Source organism: Xyrauchen texanus, chromosome 48 (assembly GCF_025860055.1).
Source record: "Xyrauchen texanus isolate HMW12.3.18 chromosome 48, RBS_HiC_50CHRs, whole genome shotgun sequence".
In the NCBI taxonomy this organism is placed as follows: domain Eukaryota; kingdom Metazoa; phylum Chordata; class Actinopteri; order Cypriniformes; family Catostomidae; genus Xyrauchen; species Xyrauchen texanus.
In genome coordinates this window covers 525144-546820 of record NC_068323.1, presented here as the reverse complement: position 1 = coordinate 546820, position 21677 = coordinate 525144, and the positions used below count along the sequence as shown (strand labels likewise).

General features: G+C 42.5%; 2 protein-coding genes and 2 long non-coding RNA genes across 4 annotated transcripts in view; 3 read left to right on the top strand and 1 right to left on the bottom strand.

The window, feature by feature from the left end:
- Nucleotides 1-7116, top strand: part of LOC127639622 (uncharacterized) — a 21662-nt gene extending 14546 nt beyond the window's left edge. The window contains exons 2-5 of the mRNA XM_052121738.1: nucleotides 1054-1265; nucleotides 1541-1646; nucleotides 3416-3505; nucleotides 3591-7116. Coding sequence (XP_051977698.1) covers nucleotides 1054-1265; nucleotides 1541-1646; nucleotides 3416-3505; nucleotides 3591-5111 — 1929 coding nt within the window. The 3' untranslated portion in view covers nucleotides 5112-7116. The remainder of the gene's footprint in view (nucleotides 1-1053; nucleotides 1266-1540; nucleotides 1647-3415; nucleotides 3506-3590) is intronic.
- Nucleotides 7117-7399: 283 nt separating this feature from the next.
- Nucleotides 7400-9656, bottom strand: LOC127639643 (uncharacterized). Its single transcript, XR_007969990.1, has 3 exons — nucleotides 9505-9656; nucleotides 8956-9118; nucleotides 7400-8872 (listed from the first exon to the last, which is right to left on the bottom strand). It is a non-coding gene; the product is annotated as an uncharacterized LOC127639643 (long non-coding RNA).
- Nucleotides 9657-12692: 3036 nt separating this feature from the next.
- LOC127639645 (uncharacterized) lies at nucleotides 12693-15972 on the top strand. Its single transcript, XR_007969997.1, has 3 exons — nucleotides 12693-12809; nucleotides 13937-14121; nucleotides 15918-15972. It is a non-coding gene; the product is annotated as an uncharacterized LOC127639645 (long non-coding RNA).
- Nucleotides 15973-16337: 365 nt separating this feature from the next.
- LOC127639628 (cryptochrome-1-like) lies at nucleotides 16338-20971 on the top strand. The gene is made up of 11 exons (XM_052121749.1): nucleotides 16338-16470; nucleotides 16720-16904; nucleotides 16994-17091; nucleotides 17185-17325; nucleotides 18265-18576; nucleotides 18740-18891; nucleotides 19005-19207; nucleotides 19506-19601; nucleotides 19686-19772; nucleotides 19876-19959; nucleotides 20101-20971. The coding sequence occupies exons 2-11, from the start codon at nucleotides 16787-16789 to the stop codon at nucleotides 20262-20264; spliced, it is 1455 nt and encodes a 484-aa protein (XP_051977709.1). The 5' UTR covers nucleotides 16338-16470; nucleotides 16720-16786; the 3' UTR covers nucleotides 20265-20971.
- Nucleotides 20972-21677: the final 706 nt, after the last annotated feature.

The following is a 21677-nucleotide window of genomic DNA, read 5'->3' as shown; positions in this document are numbered from 1 at the left end:
TGTGTGTCGTTCGTAAGACGCGAGCAGAACTAATTTTGGGGTAAATTGTACGTTAAATGTTTTTACGCTCAATTACACATTTAAACTTTACAGTCTTTGTGTGTCGTTCGTAAGACGCGAGCAGAACTAATTTTGGGGTAAATTGTACGTTAAATGTTTTTAAACTCAATTACACATTTAAACTTTACAGTCTTTGTGTGTCGTTCGTAAGACGCGAGCAGAACTAATTTTGGGGTAAATTGTACGTTAAATGTTTTTACGCTCAATTACACATTTAAACTTTACAGTCTTTGTGTGTCGTTCGTAAGACGCGAGCGGAACTAATTTTGGGGTAAATTGTACGTTAAATGTTTTTACACTCAATTTCACATTTAAACTTTACAGTCTTTGTGTGTCGTTTCGTAAGACGCGTGCAGAACTAATTTTGGTGTAAACTGTACGTTAAATGTTTTTACGCTCAATTACAAATTTAAACTTTACAGTCTTTGTGTGTCGTTTGTAAGACGCGTGCAGAACTAATTTTGGTGTAAACTGTACATTAAATGTTTTTACGACTCAATTTACACATTTAAACTTTTTACAGTCTTTAATGTAATGGATTCAGTAAGAGCGAGCAGAACTAATTTTGGGGTAAATTGTACGTTAAATGTTTTTACACTCAATTTCACATTTAAACTTTACAGTCTTTGTGTGTCGTTCGTAAGACGCGAGCAGAACTAATTTTGGGGTAAATTGTACGTTAAATGTTTTTACACTCAATTACACATTTAAACTTTACAGTCTTTGTGTGTCGTTCATAAGACGCGAGCAGAACTAATTTTGGTGTAAATTGTACGTTAAATGTTTTTACACTCAATTTCACATTTAAACTTTACAGTCTTTGCGTGTCGTTCATAAGACGCGAGCAGAACTAATTTTGGTGTAAATTGTACGTTAAATGTTTTTACGCTCAATTTCACATTTAAAATTTACAGCGTATGTCGTTCGTTAGAAAAAAGAATAGTAAAGTTTTGTGTAAACTGTTAAATTCCATAAATTGTAAATGTCTTTCAGGTTCACGGTCGGGATTTGAAGCACCTGCAGAACCGAGAGGCCTTTCGTATCCTGGCCAGCTATGAGCAGCCAATCACACTTCAGATTGATGGACGGAGGGGGCGGAGCTTGCAGTATAACAGGACGACGGACTGCAGCACTCAGACAGAGCGATCGTGGGACCCCCTCTGTGCGCACTCCTGTACCCTACCACACCTGCCTCACGCCAACAGGTGTGACACACCTGCGACTCACAGCTGACACCTGCTGGACAAACATTCACACTGTTATTAGAACAACACTAATGTAGAATGAACTGTTGTCTTGTAAAGTACAGTATGATGTCAGTATATTTATATGACATATAATAAGGATGTTCTCTTTATATCAGAATGAGGTCACTGAAGTGCGTCTTGAGTGGCAGTGCCAGCCCTGTGTCCTCCAGCGATCATTATATAACATTCATTTCACATAAACAACAGTTATACGAGTGTTTCCGCTCTTTCAGGATGTACTACAGTCACATGACTCTGCCCAGTAACCATAGAGACAGGTATGAATATCTGCCGAACACGCCCAGAGACCTGGAGCACAGACAACGCCTGTCCTACAACGTAAGTCATATTCATGTATGATAATGAGTAGATATTAATATTCATGAGGACATGCGTGCAGTTGCTCGATTTAGTCTAATGTAAATAAATCAGATTTTCTTTTGCCGTGTAATTTAAGTATAAATGATCATGTGAGAATAAATGTGATTTTATAAAGTGCGTCTGATTGATGTGACAGAATAAATGCTCAGTGGAGCGACTGAACCTTATATTATTAATAAATATTCTGTAAAAGTAAAAACACTTGTCTATTAAAATAACATTAAGCATTCAATATTTTAATTTGTTTAATTATATAATTGATAAATACAGAGGCGTAGAATTAATTTATAATAAATAAAATATAAATGATAAAAACTGTCTATTTTATTTGTATTGTGCTTTTACATTTAATTAAGAAACTTGTGAAGATTTATTGTGTTGTTTACATTATAATTAATACAGAAAATATATGAATAAATTAAAATGCCAGAAAGACACACACACACACACACACACACTCTCACGCTCACACACTCTCACACACACACTCACACACTCTCACACACACACACACAAACACATTCACACACACTCTCACACACACTCACACACACACTCTCACACTCTCACGCTCACACACTCTCACGCTCACACACACTCTCACGCTCACACACTCTCACGCTCACACACACACACACACACACTCACACACTCACACACACTCTCACGCTCACACACACACACACACACTCTCACGCTCACACACACACACACACACACACACTCACACACTCTCACACACACTCACACAAACACACACTCACACACACAAACACACACTCTCACACACAAACACACACTCTCACACACAAACACACACACACTCTCACGCTCACACACACACACACTCTCACGCTCACACACTCTCACACACACACTCACAAACACATTCACACACACACACACTCACACAAACACACACTCTCACACACACAAACACACACTCTCACACACACTCTCACGCTCACACACACACACTCTCACACACACACACACTCACACACACAAACACACACTCTCACACTCACACACACAAACACACACTCTCACACACAAACACACACTCACACAAACACACACTCTCACACTCTCACACTCACACACACAAACACACACTCTCACACACACAAACACACAATCTCACACACAAACACACACTCTCACACTCACACACACAAACACACACTCTCACACACACAAACACACAATCTCACACACAAACACACACTCTCACACTCACACACAAACACACACTCTCACACACACAAACACACAATCTCACACACAAACACACACTCTCACACACAAACACACACTCTCACACTCACACACAAACACACACTCTCACACACAAACACACACTCTCACACTCACACACACAAACACACACTCTCACACACACAAACACACAATCTCACACACAAACACACACACTCACACTCTCACACACAAACACACACTCTCACACACAAACACACACACACACAAACACACACTCTCACACACACAAACACACAATCTCACACACAAACACACACTCTCACACACACAAACACACAATCTCACACACAAACACACACTCTCACACTCACACACACAAACACACACACTCACACACTCTCACACACACACAAATGTTGTCGAGCTGAACTTGTATTGAACACAGAATATTCAGATTCAGTCCGAGAGCTCAATTTGAAACGGATCTCTGTTCAATATCGTTTCAGGACCCAGAGTTCTCCAGCGGCGTTCCTCAGGGACAAAACTGTCTGATCGGCTGCTGCGACTCCGATGAACCCAGAAGCTTCCAGAGTCAGGTGAGCTCATGATCGACACCTTCTGAGAGAGCATGACAAGGAAGGAATTATTATTATTTCATTAATGTGTGTTTGTGTCTGACAGACTGATGAGGATGACAACATGATGGAGAAACCCGTCGGGTACCTGCCCCTCCACCACGAGCTGGACAGCGGACTCGGCTGGACAGACGGCAGTTTCCACCAGGGCGAGCTGTCGGGGGTGGAGACGGAGGAGGGGCTTGAGGAATGCCACGGCCACGTTGGGGGAGGGTCGCCTTCGTCGGAATCCTTTGTCTCATCGGAACTGAGCGACTCGGGATTTTACAGCGTCAGCACTAGCGAGTTTCTGCGTTTCCAGCGACTGCTAGAGAAACGCATGCGCCATTACAACGCTCGCATTCACCACCAGGGGGAGCCGTGTTCCCGCGAGCGACGAGAAAGCCAGATAAAACACCGCGAGCTTGAGGCTATCCCTGAGGCTCTGACGGTGCAGCCTCAAAACGTCAGCGTACCCGCAGTTCAGGGGTCACGAGGTTTATCCCAAGTGTCGTCCGTGCAGTACCGCAAAGAGGAGCGACCGTGTTTGAACAGACACAGCTCAAGCAGCGGCTCTCTGTTCAATCCCGCGGGACACTCGACGTGCAGTACCCCATCTGGCCAGTGGAGGCCACCACCGCATCCTAGCTCCGCAGGAATGTTGAGAAGAAGCAGGACGTTGCATCACCGCCCGGCGCCCATGCAGCACCGCAGGCGGGCGAGTCACCCGGCATCGCCCAACTACTGCAGCGTAACACTGCATCACTGCGGCCACAGAAACGACCTGCCGATGGAGCTACCTGAAGAACCGGACGTCACCGTGATGCACAGTGTGGACCACCCTGCTCACGCCGCACAGACTGCACATGCAATGAGTCAGCCGTCATTGATATCTCCAGTTGACGACCATCGCCGTGTTCCGCCTCCAAATCTCCAAGACAGGATCCGAGCATCAACCGACCCCCAGCTACAGCAGAACTTTGTGACCGAGCAGCCGCCCGGCCGACAACGAGACGGGCGATTCCACACCTTGAGTCACACGCCCAGTCAGGATGCCAACGTTACCTGGCCTAAACCGGCCAACCGCCTGGGCGCGGGGGGCGGAGGCGGTCTCTACAGCACTCTAGAAGGCCACATGCCCACTGCAGACACCCGGAAAACGCCCAGCGGAAATTTGCGGGCAGTTCGAAACCAGATGTTACGGGACCGAGCTTCCCGACTGGCGGACGAGCGTAGCGGCATGAGTACGGACGAGGAAAGCCACACAGACGTCCGAATGGGTCGATATTGGAGTCGCACTGAACGTCGCGAACATATGCTGCAGAAACAGCGACAGCATCAGGCCAGAGGGGGCGTGGCTGTTACCGGATTGGTGCATGGGGGCGGGATCATGGGAGGAACTAACGTAGATAACCGTTATAGTACAGTTCTCGAACTGAGCCAGCGAAAACTAAGTCGTCTGAGGAACCGAAAGGTGCTTGACGACTGGACCACTGTAGAGGAACTCCTGACCCACGGAACTCGCCTCGGTGCGGGCGAAGACGCCCGACAGCTGCCCACGTCTTTACTCACCGTCACAACTGTATAGCAACAGTTGCCGAGTGTGTGTTTAGGTGTGTGTGTGTTTGTGTGTGTTGGATCTGCCCGCACTACACAAAGCTACCTCCTGAATTAGAGGGTTTACTGTAGTTACAAACGTTTCCACGGTAGTACATTGATTTGTAAGTGTTATATTTCCAGTATCTTGTTTTGCATTGTGTTGTAAAGAGACGTTTTATTACAGAGTGAAATTACCACAGTTTGATTCGACCGCATGAAGCAATACAACAGAGATGCCGATACCAGAAAATTTACTTTATGGATAATTTAAGGCGGTGCTAACAGTGAGATTTCATTTTATTTGCAACTAGCCAATACACGGCATCCAGATTCTGTCACTTTCGCACATATACGAAATTCCAGCACCGGAGTAATTTTAGTAGGGCCGGTGATCAGGTGTGCCGAGTTACGGTAGCGATCGGCAGCGGAGTGTATGTTGTGAGTTTTAAGAGTTCTTGCATTATAACTGTAGTTCTGTAGATTGTTTTAAAAACTATTTTTCTTGTCACAAAAAGAAACAAAGAACTTTTTATAGACTAAAAGAATCATATTGAAAGAAGAAGTGGTGTTAACAGCGGTAAAACAATTTGTCGAGCTTGACGATGCTCTGAACTCTTCCTATTGGTTAAAACTTTTTCAATATTGTCAGTGCACCAGGGGGCTTCATTCATGACACGAGCACAATTCATTTACATGTATCTCGTTTTGGACCCATTCTCATGTACATTTGATGCAATAATTTACGTAAAAACTATTTTCACAAATCATTGCATGATGCGACAGTTTAATAGGAATTGATTTAAGAGCGATTTACTCAAATAATTTGATTTGCGTAATGGAATGGTTACATAAATAATTTTTACGCGGAAAATGTTGCAATAAATAATTATCGCAAGAATGGTTTTACAAATAATGTCCCATAAATCACAGCACGATTCGTCAATTTACTAACGAACGGTTTTATGAATGAAGCACACATACATCCGAGACATCTGTTTTAGATCTTTTGATCTGGAGAGCATCACAATCTGATTAACATCTGCTGAACGTCTGAATAAGATCAGATTTACAGACATCTGCTGACGTGTTGCAGATGAGCAATAACGTAAAACAATACGTCTTCCAGACGTCTATATGATGTTTGTGTTTACATCTTGAAGTTTCCTCATCTGCAGTTCCCTCTTGGATGTCAATAAGACATTCAGCAGATGTCTCTGAGACGTTTATGATGAATCGGATCTTTTTAAGATGTTCAGCAGATGTTTTAAAGACGCTCTAAAACAGATATCTCGGAGATGTACGTGTGACATCTGGGAATTCGTTTTTTACTATTAAGCATGGATTTAGGAATCGAAGGAAATTCATTATTCTTGTGTTTCACGAATGAGGCCCAACTGGTTTTGCAAAGTAGAAGGTGTACAAGTATTTTGGTCACCTGTGTTAGCGTGTGATTGTTTTTGTTTTTTGAGGGAATCAGGATGTTTCCCCACCTGCACTAATTGTGGTGCACAAGCACTGGAGTGTTTACAATTTCCCCTCACAACTGTGACAATGCGACACATATCTCTCTCTCTCCCTCGTTTCTGAGGTGCAATCACGCCATTTTCACCACGAGTCAAGCGCTGTGAGCGGATGGAACATCTTCTGTGCGACACACGGACTATCAGAACTCTCCCATCGAGTTTCCACTTTACAAATGGTTTTCTTGGAATATGACGTACTACATGTGCTTGTAATAAACATGAGATTTTCATGAGCTACTCCTTGAAGTGTGTGTGGCCTCCAATAAAATCAACCCCTTTCATTTAATTCAGAACTACATTTCTGAAAGAGAAGGTGTGATGAATGTGCCTTAATCTAGACCGTCAGTGACTCTCAATTCCAACACATTTTCTCCCAATTTTGTAACGCCCAATCTTCACTACTTAGCAGGTCCTCGTGGTGGTGCGGTTACTCGCCTCAATCTGGGTGGTGGAGGACGAGTCTCGGTTGCCTCCGCTTCTGAGACCGGCTCAATCCAGCAAGCATCTGATCACGCGTGACTCGCTTGTGCATGACACCGCATGGAGACTCACAGCATGTGGAGACTCATGCTACTCTCCACCGATCCACACACAACTCACCACACGCCCCATTGAGAGAACCACTAATCACCACCACGAGGAGGTTACCCCATGTGACTCTACCCTCCCTAGCAACAGTGCCAATTTGGTTACCCCATGTGACTCTACCCTCCCAAGCAACCGGGACAATTTGGTTACCCCATGTGACTCTACCCTCCCTAGCAACCGGACCAATTTGGTTACCCCATGTGACTCTACCCTCCCTAGCAACCGGACCAATTTGGTTGCTTAGGAGACCTGACTGGAGTCACTCAGCACACCCTGAATTCAAACTCGCGACTCCAGGTGTGAGAGTCAGCGTCAATACTCGCTGAGATACCCAGAGTCCAATAAATGTATGCCGTTGGCATTAACAGCCAAAATGATCGAAAAGACAAAAATGTCCCAAATGTCGCACAAGGGTTAAACTCAGACTGACAAACAGATAGACAGATTTCATATCAGTACTCAGTATGAGGAACAATTCTTCACAGAGGAACTGGAAACTTTAGATGTTCTTAACACAATAAAACACAAAATGGAATCCAACAGCAGAAAATGCTAAATGATACGAATGTCTAATTGTTTAGATCAGCGACGACCCCTGCTGGACAGACACTGTTAGTGCACTACACAACCTGGAGAATTGTATTTCCATCATTTTATTCCTGGACTGCTCTTGACACTGTAAAGGAGAAACATTTCTTAATCAGTCTTTCTGTTTTCAGTAGAAAAAACATCTCAAACAAGATACAATGACTTAAGAACAGGGGCGTAGCAATCACTTCAAAAGTGAGGGGGCACGTCCCCCGCATATTCAGCGCCCATGCATAAGAACATATCTTGAATTAAGTTTTGCTTTGCGCATAAATCTATCAAAATGTTGACTGATTTAATATGCATGAAAAATCACACAGTCGACTTCCAACTGCAGCATCATCGAGCTGTAACATCCTTCAGAAATAATGCAACACAAATTCAGTCTTTACAGTTCATAACGGTGGCGATGTTCATCCACACAGACAGAGGGCGCCGTTTTCTTTCAGCTTCAGTCAAAACCCTGCACTTCAGGCTGCTTGTATGCCGATGAGACTTCCTGAAAAACATTATCAATGTACTTAAAACAGAATTCACAGTGAGTATTGACGCTCAGAGTTGCGAGTTTGATTCCAGGACGTGCCGAGTAACTCCAGCCGTGTCTCCTAAGCAACCAAATTGGCCCGGTTTCTAGGGAGGGTAGAGTCACATGGGGTAACCTCCTCAAGTAACCGCGCCACCACGAGGATCTACTAAGTGCGCTCAAGTCCTCGTGGTGGCGTAGTGACTCGCCTCAATCCGGGTGTCGGAGGACGAATATCAGTTGCCTCCGCGTCTGAGACCGTCAATCCGCGCATTTTACCACGTGACTTGTTGAGCGTGTTACCGTGGAGACGTAGCACGTGTGGAGGCTTCACGCTAGGCACTGGCATTGTAAGGCCTTCAATTAACCAAAATAATTAAGACCCACATGTCTCTGAGATGGCACTGCAGTTTGAGGATGGGTGACGGGAATCAGAATCGTTGGTCACAATCTCCCGTCAGGACGTCCCACTGAGAGACGGTGTTATCTGTGGAGGCGCTCACGAGCTTGTGTCCGTCTCTACTCCAACTGCTCATGAACGAACAAACAAACAATAAACTACAAAAACACAAAAATATATCAAATTTGACACTGAAGAAATGTGTTTGTACCTGAGCGAACAGACTCTGGGCGCTCATCATTTTGGCGATGCCACGCGTCAAAGTTCCAGATGACGATTCGCCCGTCATTACAGCCGACGGCCAACAGCGTCCCCCAGTGGTTAAATGTGCAAGTAAGAGCCATACTGATGCAGTCTAGAGTGCCATCCGCCTCCTAAACACACACACACACACACACACACACACACAAAACACACACCACACACACAACACATGGCCAGCAACTCTGGACTTATATTTGTGCCACAATTCTGTGTGCACAAATATAGATTAATTACAACAATATTTAACTGCAAACTTAAGTTAACCTATTTACATGACTTACATTAATTATATAACAATAAATCTTCATTAGATTGACAGCTGACATCAGTGGAGGACTGAACGGTATTCAAAATACATAAACATCATTTGGTGATTCCAGTGAGAGACTCTTATTAATGTTTGTGTTAAAATAATAATAATTCGATTTAATGAATGTTTATAAACATGAAAACACGTCAAACAAACGTTAGCACTGAGCTAACACTTATATCTCACCAAGCAACTCCAGATTCATCGCTGCTGATTTTCAAAAACTCGATGAAGAAGAAAAAAACTGATTATTTTAAATTAAATAGTGAAAATAATAAATAAAAAACACTAGTGATGTGCGAATGGTGAGGATCAGCAAAGAAGGACCCCAAAACAAAGCGCCCGCCAGAGCGCCTGAACAAAAACATTAAACAACGACAAATTCAACAATTCATGACAAATACGTTATTAAATATTTGGGTAAAAATTAAGCAAAGACACTATAGAGTTAAATAAAGAACCGTATTCATCATTGCCACACATTTTTTTGTACTTTTGTTTGTAAATATAACAGATTCCAACTAAACGTATAATGTCTTGTCATAAATAAAAGCGCTGTTCCGGTTGTAGGTCAAAACCCCGAAAGAGAATTATTACTCTTGAGCCATAGTTCATTTGTGGATTTATAAGTAAAATAAAGTCTGTGTTAATATACTAAATAATTTTGTCCTACAACATTATGACACACAGTCATAGCTCATTCGTGAACTTTGAAGCCGCTGTGTTTTAAAAGAAGTATGTTGCTAACATGGTGCTAGAAAAGAACTAAGACGGGTTTCCGTGTCATGTATTTACACTTACATGTTTGTGGTATTTGCGCTTTTCTAGCAACTTGTTAGTGACATACATTTTTTATAACACGGCGGGCTTCAAAATGTACGTTTGAGGTATAGCTGTATGTTGTAGAACAAAACAATATAGTAGGCTATATTCACGTATTGTTTACCACAGACCTTAATTTACTCGCATGTTTGGGAACCTATTAGCCTTAAGTTAGCCTTCAAAGTTCACCAACAAGTCGACTTCAGGGCTACAGCTCTGTTACTCTAACCCTTGTGCGACCTTTGGGACAGTTTGTTCTTTTTCATTTGGTATTTTATTTATTTATTTATTTTTAATCATTTTGGGTGTGTTAATGCAAACGGCATACATTTTGCCAAAGGTGTATTTTTGGGGTATTTTTGATATTTAAATCCCTGTTCCTATAATACATCAAAATAGTTACACTCAGGACCAATTAAAACTGCAATATTTGATCCCACTGCCATTAAAGCATAAAATCATGAATTATATGATACACTTTCAATCTGGAGCTCTGAGTTCAAAATTAGAATGTTTAACATTTTCCACCAGATGGCGCCATTTTCCTCATGTTTATCCTATGGAGCAAATACAAGCTTTCCCCCTATTCTCTGTTTGCTGTATTATAGTGTGTGTGTGTGTGTGTGTGTGTGTGTGTGTGTGTGTGTGTGTGTGTGTGTGTGTGTGTGTGTGTGTGTGTGAAAAAACAACAGTGGCATTATGTAAACAAATTGGGGGGCTGGGTATCTCAGTGAGTAAAGACGCTGACTACTTTGAATTCAGGGTGTGGTGAGTGACTCCAGTCAGGTCTCCTAAGCAACCAAATTGGGCCGGTTGCTAGGGAGGGTAGAGTCACATGGGGTAACCTCCTCGTGGACACTATAATGTGGTTCTCGCTCTCGGTGGGGCGTGTGGTGAGTTGTGCGGAGAATAGTGTGAAGCCTCCACATGCGCTACGTCTCCACGGTAACACGCTCTATAAGCCATGTGATAAGATGTGCAGATTGACGATATCAGACATGGAGGCAACTGAGATTCGTCCTCCGCCACACGGATTGAGTCACTATGAAACTATGAGGACTTAAAAATTAAATATCTAAGTCAGTGAAAGTGGAATATAATATAATATAATATATATATATATATATATATATATATATATATATATATATATATATATATATATATATATATATATATATTTATGTTTTTTGACACTGACATTTTTGTCCTTTAAGGTGAGTGTGAGTTTTTTAATTTTAAATCTGAAACTGCACAAAAAAATAATAATGACAAACAACAACAGTGGCATTATGTAAACAAGTTGGCATTTAAAGGGTTAAAATCCTTAAAATTAATGCATATTTGGTAGTTATGACCAGCGATGCTGCTTAAAAAAATATACTTACTGAAAGCGGAAAATAATATTTATATATAATTTTACTATTGCATTTTTGAGTAACTTTATTAAATTGACGCACAAGCCTATCAGTTTTTGATTCACTCACAAGAATCATTCTCGCGGGAATCAGACTACACTGGTTGCGTGCTGTTTCTCAATTACTATGATAAAATATTGACAAGACAGTCTTCTTGTTAATTAAACACAATTTTCTGAACATTTTACTTGTATCATATCAGGGTCAACCCTTTATTGTTTCTACGGAAAGCTTGATAAGAGAGAAAAAACCTAATACAAATTGTGCGTCTCAAGAGTTTTCTTTATTACAAAATTCGTTGAGAAACCATTCGCGCAGTTTCCAGTCATGAAGGGTCTTTATTCTGTGAACCGCTGAAACTGGGAACTCAGATCCAAAATGGCGTCCTACGGCGCCCAGCTCGTGATCATCCGGGTCTCTGAGGGTTAACCAATCGGAGAGAAGAGGCGAAAAAAAGGCGGGGCCAGGGCTCCTCGGTTTTTTGGCTATTCCAGCGTCAATATAGGACGTAAATGAGTACGGAACAGCTGGAACGCATTTTAATTTTATAATTAAGAGCATCAAATATCAAAAAAACAACAAAGTGCCCCGCAAAGCTCTCTTCAACCACGCCACATAAACGTGAGATTAATGTTGTGACGTCAAAGTGAAAGAGACCAATGAACAGACTACATATCTAGGGCAAGAGGCGTTTGATCGTTTGCTGCAGCGCGCAGACAGTATAGAGCTACAACTATAGATCTAAACGCGCTGCTTTAAATGTGCTACTTAAAACGACTACTCTCAGTTTTTCCTCCTTATTGTAGCCAGCACATCTCATAACTTATACACAGACATTTTCAATACACTTAGTTGTCTTTATAACTTTAAACAAAGTAAATTAAGCTTTACGTTACCAATAGTATGTTGTCTTCTTTATGAACGGTTTATAAAATGACAATTCTCAGCCTTATCTCCGTATCTTAGACACTAAATATCAGTCACTATATATACACACATTCCGTCCATACAGCTATCTTTAAAACCCTTAAATTGTGATATTCATGAAGCCGCGGATTGAGTCTAGTGTGTATTTCTATGTCCATTCAGTTTGAGTGCGTTTGTGCGCATGCGCAGTGCGCATTTGTATTATGAAACAAAGCCGTTTTGGGCCGGTTAATTCATTTTGTCTACAGTGATTCTGCAGAGGTCTTTAAACTCTGACATGATTTAATATCTGGAATTTACTTTACTACATTTATAACGCCTCGGGTGAGTGTTTCTTTTACATATACATGAATTATTTCACATATTTATGGAAGGTAAACAGTAAATAATGTTGCATACGGACTGACTCATGACCTCATTTTTAAAATCACTTAACTTTATGATATAACTTACTTAAAATATTATAAAAAGGTTTATGTAGACTGGTATAGAAGAAGGAACTGTTAATACTTGATTAAATGTGTCATTTTTGTGACATATGGTGAGTCATAAATTGTAATGACTCAATATTAGCACTGATACTAAACATAATTAATTATCAATACAACTTTTATCACTAAATGTTGAATAACTGTAATGTTTGAAATGGGCTTTAACAAAATTTTTATTTTATTTATTTAAAAATGTTCTTCTGCCAAAGTCACAAACCATTGAAATCAATGACTTGGGTTTTATATTTTTTGTGTCATTCAGACTTTTAAACTATACTTCGGTTTTGACGCGAACGCTTAGCGTCTGCGTACAGTCGAACGCTCAGACTTTCAAAGTACACTTCGGTTTTGACGCGAACGCTTAGCGTCTGCGGACAGTCGAACGCTCAGACTTTCAAAGTACACTTCGGTTTTGACGCGAACGCTTAGCGTCTGCGTACAGTCGAACGCTCAGACTTTCAAAGTACACTTCGGTTTTGACGCGAACGCTTAGCGTCTGCGTACAGTCGAACGCTCAGACTTTCAAAGTACACTTCGGTTTTGACGCGAACGCTTAGCGTCTGCGGACAGTCGAACGCTCAGACTTTCAAAGTACACTTCGGTTTTGACGCTAACGCTTAGCGCCTGCGCGACAGTCGAACGCTCAGACTTTCAAAGTACACTTCGGTTTTGACGCGAACGCTTAGCGTCTGCGTACAGTCGAACGCTCAGACTTTCAAAGTGCACTTCGGTTTTGACGCGAACGCTTAGCGTCTGCGTACAGTCGAACGCTCAGACTTTCAAAGTTCACTTTGGTTTTGACGCAGAACGCTTAGCGTCTGCGTACAGTCGAACGCTCAGACTTTCAAATGGGGATCCGGATATAGTTTGGGTTCATGGGCGGGTCTAAGGGCAGTTAATATTGTGATATGATGTCATACTGACATATGATGTCAGACTTTCTAATCTGATCTGTTACAGAATAGTTTAAAAGGCAACTTGAGCGTCATGGTGGTAAACTCCATCCACTGGTTCCGTAAAGGACTACGTCTCCATGACAACCCCGCACTACTGGAGGCAGTGAAGGGGGCGGACACCCTGCGCTGCGTCTACTTCCTGGACCCGTGGTTCGCTGGGGCATCAAACCTGGGCGTCAACAGATGGAGGTGAGTTACACACCTGCAGATTGTATCAGCTGCTCCATTGATATACATACAGCGATTACATTTAAGAGAGGAAATGAGATGCACGTAACATTGCTGAAAGTAAAAACTCAAAGTGAGCCGATATATCGGCCTGTATTAGTCATGGCAGCTCATGCATGATGATATTTTGGCTTTGATCTATAGTAACTTGCTATTTCATCAGCCTTCTGACAATATTTGATATATATCTTGCATGTATTTGCTCTGAAATGGCTTGTAATATTGAGCAATATTTAGCAATTATAATATTTAAGTAAACATTGAGAGATAGCCCAAATGAATCGTTGAATCAGTGTTTGATCCGATTCATTGAATCACGGAAATAAACTCTTATCAGCATTTTTCCTGCCTGAGTTTAAATGAGAGACATTATTAAATCATCTCAGATGCTTTTGATTATACAATGACAGAATTTTCAATTTTGCAAATCGTGACGCCAGAAGTGTCGGTGAAAATGTCCTGCCGACTTTAACTAACTTAATAGCGAAATAAAAGGCTCTTAAAAATGTGATGTTAGCAACAACTGGTTTAGCAGGGAAATGTTGTAGTAAAGTTGCACGATTAAATGTTTAATTTGACTTTTATAAACAATGAATTTAATAATTCTGAGTGAAAATAGAACTACAGTTATTGTCAATCACGTCAGTAGTGCGATAAATGCGTCCTGCCGTAAATCGTATCGCAATTCGCAAATAGATCTCGGCATTTTTGCCACTGAAATTTTACTTATTAAAACATTAATAGCACATTAAAATCATTGCGTTTTTCACAATGTTCGTTAGGTTAATATCATCAATCAAATGAAATTTAATATAATCTTAAATATCCAACATACCGCCTCTGCCCTACTGGAATCGTCTATCAGACTTCTGATTGGTTAGCGAGACATTTGGAGGCGTCCTATTGGACGAACAGGTTTTCAAGAGTAAACATTTATTTACTTGTTTACGTAAAAACAAAATATACGTTTAGCTGCAAAAAAGTAGTAGCTGCTGTGCAGTTGTTGTTTTTAAACAACGAATCAAAAAATGACACTTAAATTAAACTACTTCAAGTCGGCATGAAACCGAAGTTGCGACCGACTTCCGTATTGTGACGTAACAGCTTATCGCGGCCTTTGCTTACGAAGAGACCGTAATCGTTGAAAAATGAGTGAGGGAAAGATAACCATATTTTAACGTTTTACGTCACAATACATTAAATATAAAGGGATTACATGTAAAAATAGCAATAATCTCCAGTGGCATCCGAAGCGTTGTATTCATTAGCGATCACCGCTGTTCAGCCGTGAACACAGCCGCGAGTTCGCCGTTATTCCTCCTCATTCGAAGTGTCAAGCTGACCCGTAACGAATGACGTTTGGTTTATGGAACGACAGTTTTGAAGAGAAACAGATGAAAACACACTTTGCCGTATTCACCAACATGCGCTTGACACTTCCTCCGACTCTACGCGAGGTTGTGGTATTTATAAGAAAGGGGCGGAGTTTAAGCAGACTACATGATTGGAGATGGCACACGTCACCAGAGTTACGACATTTTGATGAAAGATTACAAGGTCAAAATTAAATAATGAATTAAAACATAGATGAATCGCTCACAATACGATCAATAACATGCATGTACGATAGATGAGGGCCTGAACTGTCATCATGAGAGCGCTGGTGGTTCGGGGATGAATGCCACACACAGTGGGCTTACTGTACATGCCAGTCTGCCAGCTTATAAGATTGGCGATGTTTGTTGTTGGTTATTCAGGTTTCTGCTGCAGTCGTTGGAGGATCTGGACTGCAGTCTTCATAAACTCAACTCCGCGGTCCGGCCAACATCTTCCCCTGTTTAAGCTGACATCCGTCACTGTGGCGATCACACAAACCTGAATCGCAGATTTCGTAATGACAGATGTACAACATGCGTGACTTAATATGCTAAATAACTCGCATTTTTGGTGATTTTCACGTTTTTTTTGGGGTTATTTTGTAATTTGCTGAGTGTAAAAAATGAAGAATCTGAGCTGCTGAAATCTCTGGTCTCAGATTACAAGCGGACTGAAATTGTCGCACCCCTCTTGGTCAAAATATGTCCTAATTGCTATTTATAAGAAAGTGGCTGCATCCCATAATACACCTGTGTGTGTGTGTGTGTGTGTGTGTGTGTGTTGCTTCCAGGACTGGAATGTTTCTCGGCTGACGTTTGAGTGCGACTCAGAGCCGTTCGGGAAGGAACGAGACGCAGCGATAAAGAAACTGGCATCTGAAGCGGGAGTAGAGGTCAACGTCAAGATCTCGCACACGCTCTACGATCTCGACAAGTAAGAACAACCACACGTATGGAGTTATATTTGTGCCATAATTCCGTACAAAAACATTTATGCATGTGCAAGATGATATTTTGAGCATGCAGAATCTCATCTTGCACGTGCAGAAATGTGGCACATATATACTCCATTCACAGAAGCTATGCTGGAAGAATTTTTCAAGCTACTAATAATTTGAAAGTAGTTCATCTTCAAACGTTTGTCAATATTTGATATATCAGTGTGTTTGTATTGATTTCTCAGGATTATAGAGTTGAATGATGGTCAGACTCCGCTCACGTATAAGCGCTTCCAAACTCTAGTGAGCGGCATGAGTCCGCCAGAACCTCCAGTAGAACCTCTGACCAAAGAACTCATGAAGAACTGTGTCACACCTGTCAATGACACCCACAGAGAGAGATACGGAGTGCCCTTACTGGAGGAATTGGGTAATGCACACACGCACCAGGCGCATATATCCAGGATAAAGTCAGTGAGTGGGTTGTGATATGGTTGTGTTGTGTATTTGTGTGTTCAGGGTTTGACACGGAGGGTTTGGCTCCTGCCGTGTGGCCTGGAGGAGAATCAGAAGCTCTGACTCGCATGGACCGACACCTCGGGCCCGAATCTGCTGCTGTATGACAACACACTAGCACAGACAAATGACACATGTCCTGTGCACTGACTGTAAGGGGCTTTAAGATGTGTGTGTGTGCTTGTGTTTTTCAGGTGTGGCAGGAGAACTTTGAGCGCCCAAAGATGAACTCTAGTCCTCTGTTGGCAAGTCCATTGGGTTTGAGTCCATACCTGCGATTCGGCTGTCTGTCCTGTCGCATGTACTACTACAAACTCACCGAACTCTACAAGAAGGTCCGTCACACAAAAAGCCAGCATCATAGCGTGTCCGAATCTGCTGAAAAAAATGCTATTGATTTGGAACATGACCATGATGCCTAAAAATCAGCTGATTCGAAATGCGGCAAAAGATGCAGCTGATGTGAAATGATGCAAAAATGCAGCTTATTTGCAATGCGCCAAAAGATGCAGCCGATGTGAAATGATGCAAAAATGCAGCTTATTTGCAATGCGCCAAAAGATGCAGCCGATGTGAAATGATGCAAAAATGCAGCTTATTTGCAATGCGCCAAAAGATGCAGCCGATGTGAAATGATGCAAAAATGCAGCTTATTCGCAATGCGCCAAAACATGCAGCTGATTCGGAATGCAACAAAAATGCAACTGATGTGAAATGTGCAAAAAATGCTGCTCAATGTAAACTATCAAAATGGCGCTTATTCGCAATGCACCAAAAGATGCAGCCGATGTGAAATGATGCAAATATGCAGCTTATTCGCAATGCGCCAAAAGATGCAGCCGATGTGAAATGATGCAAAAATGCATCTTATTCGTAATGCGCCAAAAGATGCAGCCGATGTGAAATGATGCAAAAATGCAGCTTATTTGCAATGCGCCAAAAGATGCAGCCGATGTGAAATGATGCAAATATGCAGCTTATTCGCAATGCGCCAAAAGATGCAGCCGATGTGAAATGATGCAAAAATGCAGCTTATTCGCAATGTGCAAAAAATGCTGCTCAATGTAAACTATCAAAATGGCGCTTATTCGCATTGCACCAATAAAACTATCAGCTGGATGTAAACGTGTGGATAACGTAGCCGATTCAGAATGCGTCAAAAATGCAACTGACTTCGCTCAAGAAATGAAGCTGAATCATGTGACTATAATGCTCAGAAATACAGCACGCGTCTATGATGTGGCGACAGGTGTGTTCTTGTTCCGTTTGTGCAGGTGAAGAAGAATGAAAACCCGTCCATCTCGCTCTACGATAAGATCTTATGGAGGGAGTTTTTCTATACGGCAGCCACTAATAACCCGCGCTTCGACCAGATGGAGGGAAACCCCTGCTGCATCCGCATCCCATGGGATAAGAACGCACAGGCGCTGGCCAAGTGGGCGGAGGCTAAAACGGGTTTCCCTTGGATCGACGCGATCATGACGCAGCTGCGACAGGAGGGCTGGATTCATCATCTGGCGCGTCACGCGGTGGCGTGTTTCCTGACGCGAGGAGATCTGTGGATCAGCTGGGAGGAGGGCATGAAGGTACACTCGCCACTGCAGCGTGGATGGCACAGAATACTTCAGTAGTTCTGCCATTAGTTGCAATTTGCTCTTATGTATTATATGTATCATGTTTAAAGAATATTTACATATGTTTACTGGAAAACAAGGATACGCATGAAACGATTGTTCTCAATGTCTGCAGGTGTTTGAAGAGCTGTTACTGGACGCAGACTGGAGTGTAAACGCGGGCAGCTGGCAGTGCCACTCCTGCAGCTCCTTCTTCCAGCAGTTCTTCCACTGTTACTGTCCTGTCGGGTTCGGACGCAGAATCGACCCCAACGGAGACTTCATCAGGTGTGCAAACACTTTATCCTGTCACTATTTAACGGCTCAATCTGAATATGAATGCACATAAACAATAAACAAATATTACTAATATTATTGCGGTTTAATTACTCTGATCGCAGGCGTTATTTACCTGTCCTCCGGGATCTCCCAGCAAAGTTCATCTATGACCCCTGGAACGCTCCGGAGGACGTGCAGATCGCTGCCAAGTGTGTGATCGGAGTGGATTACCCCAAACCCATGGTGAACCACGCCGAGGCGAGTCGACTGAACATCGAGAGGATGCGACAGGTCTACCAACATCTGTCCCGATACAGAGGACTCAGTAAGAGCGCTTAAAATGGAGAATATTTTATGTCTATCGAACTAAACTTTGTTTATTTACTTACTGTAATTTGTAATATTGGCTATATTGAGACGATATCAAATAAAATCCACTATCGGTCAACCTCAGGTATCAAATGTACCTACACATAAAGGAATGATGCATGTTTATGTACTTATTTCGACAATTTAAACCAGTATGACGCATAAAATAGACCTCTAGTTTTAAACGGCGGCCGCTAGTGCTCGCATTTGAGCTAAATAAATGAAATATCTAATATGAGATTTTTATTCGTAAGGTCTGCTCGCCACTGTGCCGTCCAACCACATGGAAGAGATGGACGTGATTGGGGCGAGAGGAGCAGCAGCGCCCCCTACATGCCGAAGGACACACAGTGAGTATTTCTAGAACTGCGTTACAGCTCGTATCAGTCGCTGCGACACAATCAGCGAGCTGTAAATCTCCGTTTATCCAGCAGGGGTCAGGAGAGAGCAGAGGGGCGGTCACGAGCTGCCCGGATCGAGCGGAGCGAAACATCACGGCGCGAAACACCAACACGCTCTCGGTGAGAACACGCACATCTCATCTGGTTTATTGGAAATAGTCTTTAAATTAATTTTATGTACACATGCAAAGTTCAACGCAGTTTCCACGTTTGTCCCCTGCAGGCCACCGTACGTTGCCGTACACCACGCAAAGCGGCCAAACAGGCCACGCCCACACCCACGAGTTCACCATCCCACAGCAACCAGGTACGCAATAACGAGACTCCGTTAGAGCTGTTAATTGAACTATTTCTATCGTAAAATGAGATCAGCCGGTCTTATTGCCGGTTGTTATCGTAAAGTATTAAATGTTTGCGTTAATAATGTAAACACGTTTTTTCCTCTCAGGACGTCTGACTTGGCCGGCTTGGGGCGTGACGGGAAAGAGAGAAAGGGAGGCGGAGCATGACTGTTGCCATGGTGACAATGGCCCCTCCCCCTCCACTCTAAAAGTGCAGCGGCAAGACGATGAGGTCAGTGAGGGGTCAAAGGTTGAGCCCGGCCTGTTGTGACCTCAATCTGACAAATGACACCGCGCAGCAGCTCAGTTTCGGAACAGAGCACGTTTCAGAAGAGGCGGGAACTCCAGGAGGGCGTGTCCTTCTCTTAAGCTCCACCTACTGATGGATTTGCATAATGTATTATAAACGTCCTAACGCCAGTATTGCTCTTCAGAGAGTAATTATCCAGTTTCCAAACGCTACTCGCAGACGAAACTCAATTATGTGTTTAATTCTTGTTTGCACTTTCTATATTCTTACAGACAATATGGAGTCATTTTAAACTCCGTGTGAAAACAGCCGAAGAAGAACACATTCATTTATTCTCCGACTACATTAAACCCATTCCTAACTGATTGCAGAACAGTTTCCTCGCTGCTGCTCATCATGAGCACATGTATGTTCCTGTAGCGGTTGCCGTGGTGATGATGCTCTGTTGCTAGGCTGCGGTGGTGTGGCCGGACACAGCTGGTCCAAACGAGCTCATGTTATTGGTGCTGTATTACTGACGTGGTAAATGAGTTAGCTTTGAGTTGTTTGAGCGTTTGCTCTGTAAGACTGAACGGCTTGTAGAATCGGACATATGTTCACGTGTGGTCCAGCGTTTATGAAGTGTGTTTTATGAAGACTTGGTTCGTCATTTTTGTACCAAATATCCGTAGTGTATATCTCACAGCATCTTTGTGTCCTAGTCTCTGTGAATTTCATCATTTGACAAATAAAACTATTTAAATACACAAACTGTGTCGTAAGATTGTGTTTTCTGACTTTATCATCCTTTAAAGCTTTACATGCTCGAGTCGACACCTAATCACATGTTTTAGTTCACTGTAAAGTTGTCATATATCATAATTAACCCTTGTGTGACCTCCGGGACATTTGCCTTTTCCATGATTTTGGCTGTTAATGCACACAGTATACATTTACCCACAGGTGTGTATTCAGGGGTAATTGTGATTATTTCAATCTCAGTTCCTAAAGTACATTTACATTTATGCATTTGGCAGATGCTTTTATCCAAAGCGACTTACAGTGACACTTATTACAGGGACAATCCCCCCGGAGCAACCTGGAGTTAAGTGTCTTACTCAAGGACACAATGGTGGTGACTGTGGGAATCAAACCAGCAACCTTCTGAGTACCAATGTATTATACAGTGCACTTATTACAGGGACAATCCCCCCGGAGCAACCTGGAGTTAAGTGTCTTACTCAGACACAATACATGAGTGAGTGTGTGTGTATGTATGTGTTGAGAAGTGTGTGTGTGTGTGTGTGTGAGAAGTGTGTGTGTGTGTGTGTTGAGAAGTGTGTGTGTGTGTGTGTGTGTTGAGAAGTGTGTGTATGTGTTGAGGAGTGTGTGTGTGTGTATGTGTTGAGGAGTGTGTGTGTGTGTGTGTGTTGAGAAGTGTGTGTGTGTGTGTGT

Excerpts from the sequence above, each read along its gene's own strand:
- LOC127639628 (XM_052121749.1), top strand. The coding sequence starts at position 16,787 with ATGAGTCCGCCAGAACCTCCAGTAGAACCTCTGACCAAAGAACTCATG. Across the intron at positions 19,602-19,685 it reads TACATGCCGAAGGACACACA|GGGTCAGGAGAGAGCAGAGG; the intron begins GTGAGTATTTCT and ends TTTATCCAGCAG. Across the intron at positions 19,773-19,875 it reads GAAACACCAACACGCTCTCG|GCCACCGTACGTTGCCGTAC; the intron begins GTGAGAACACGC and ends TGTCCCCTGCAG.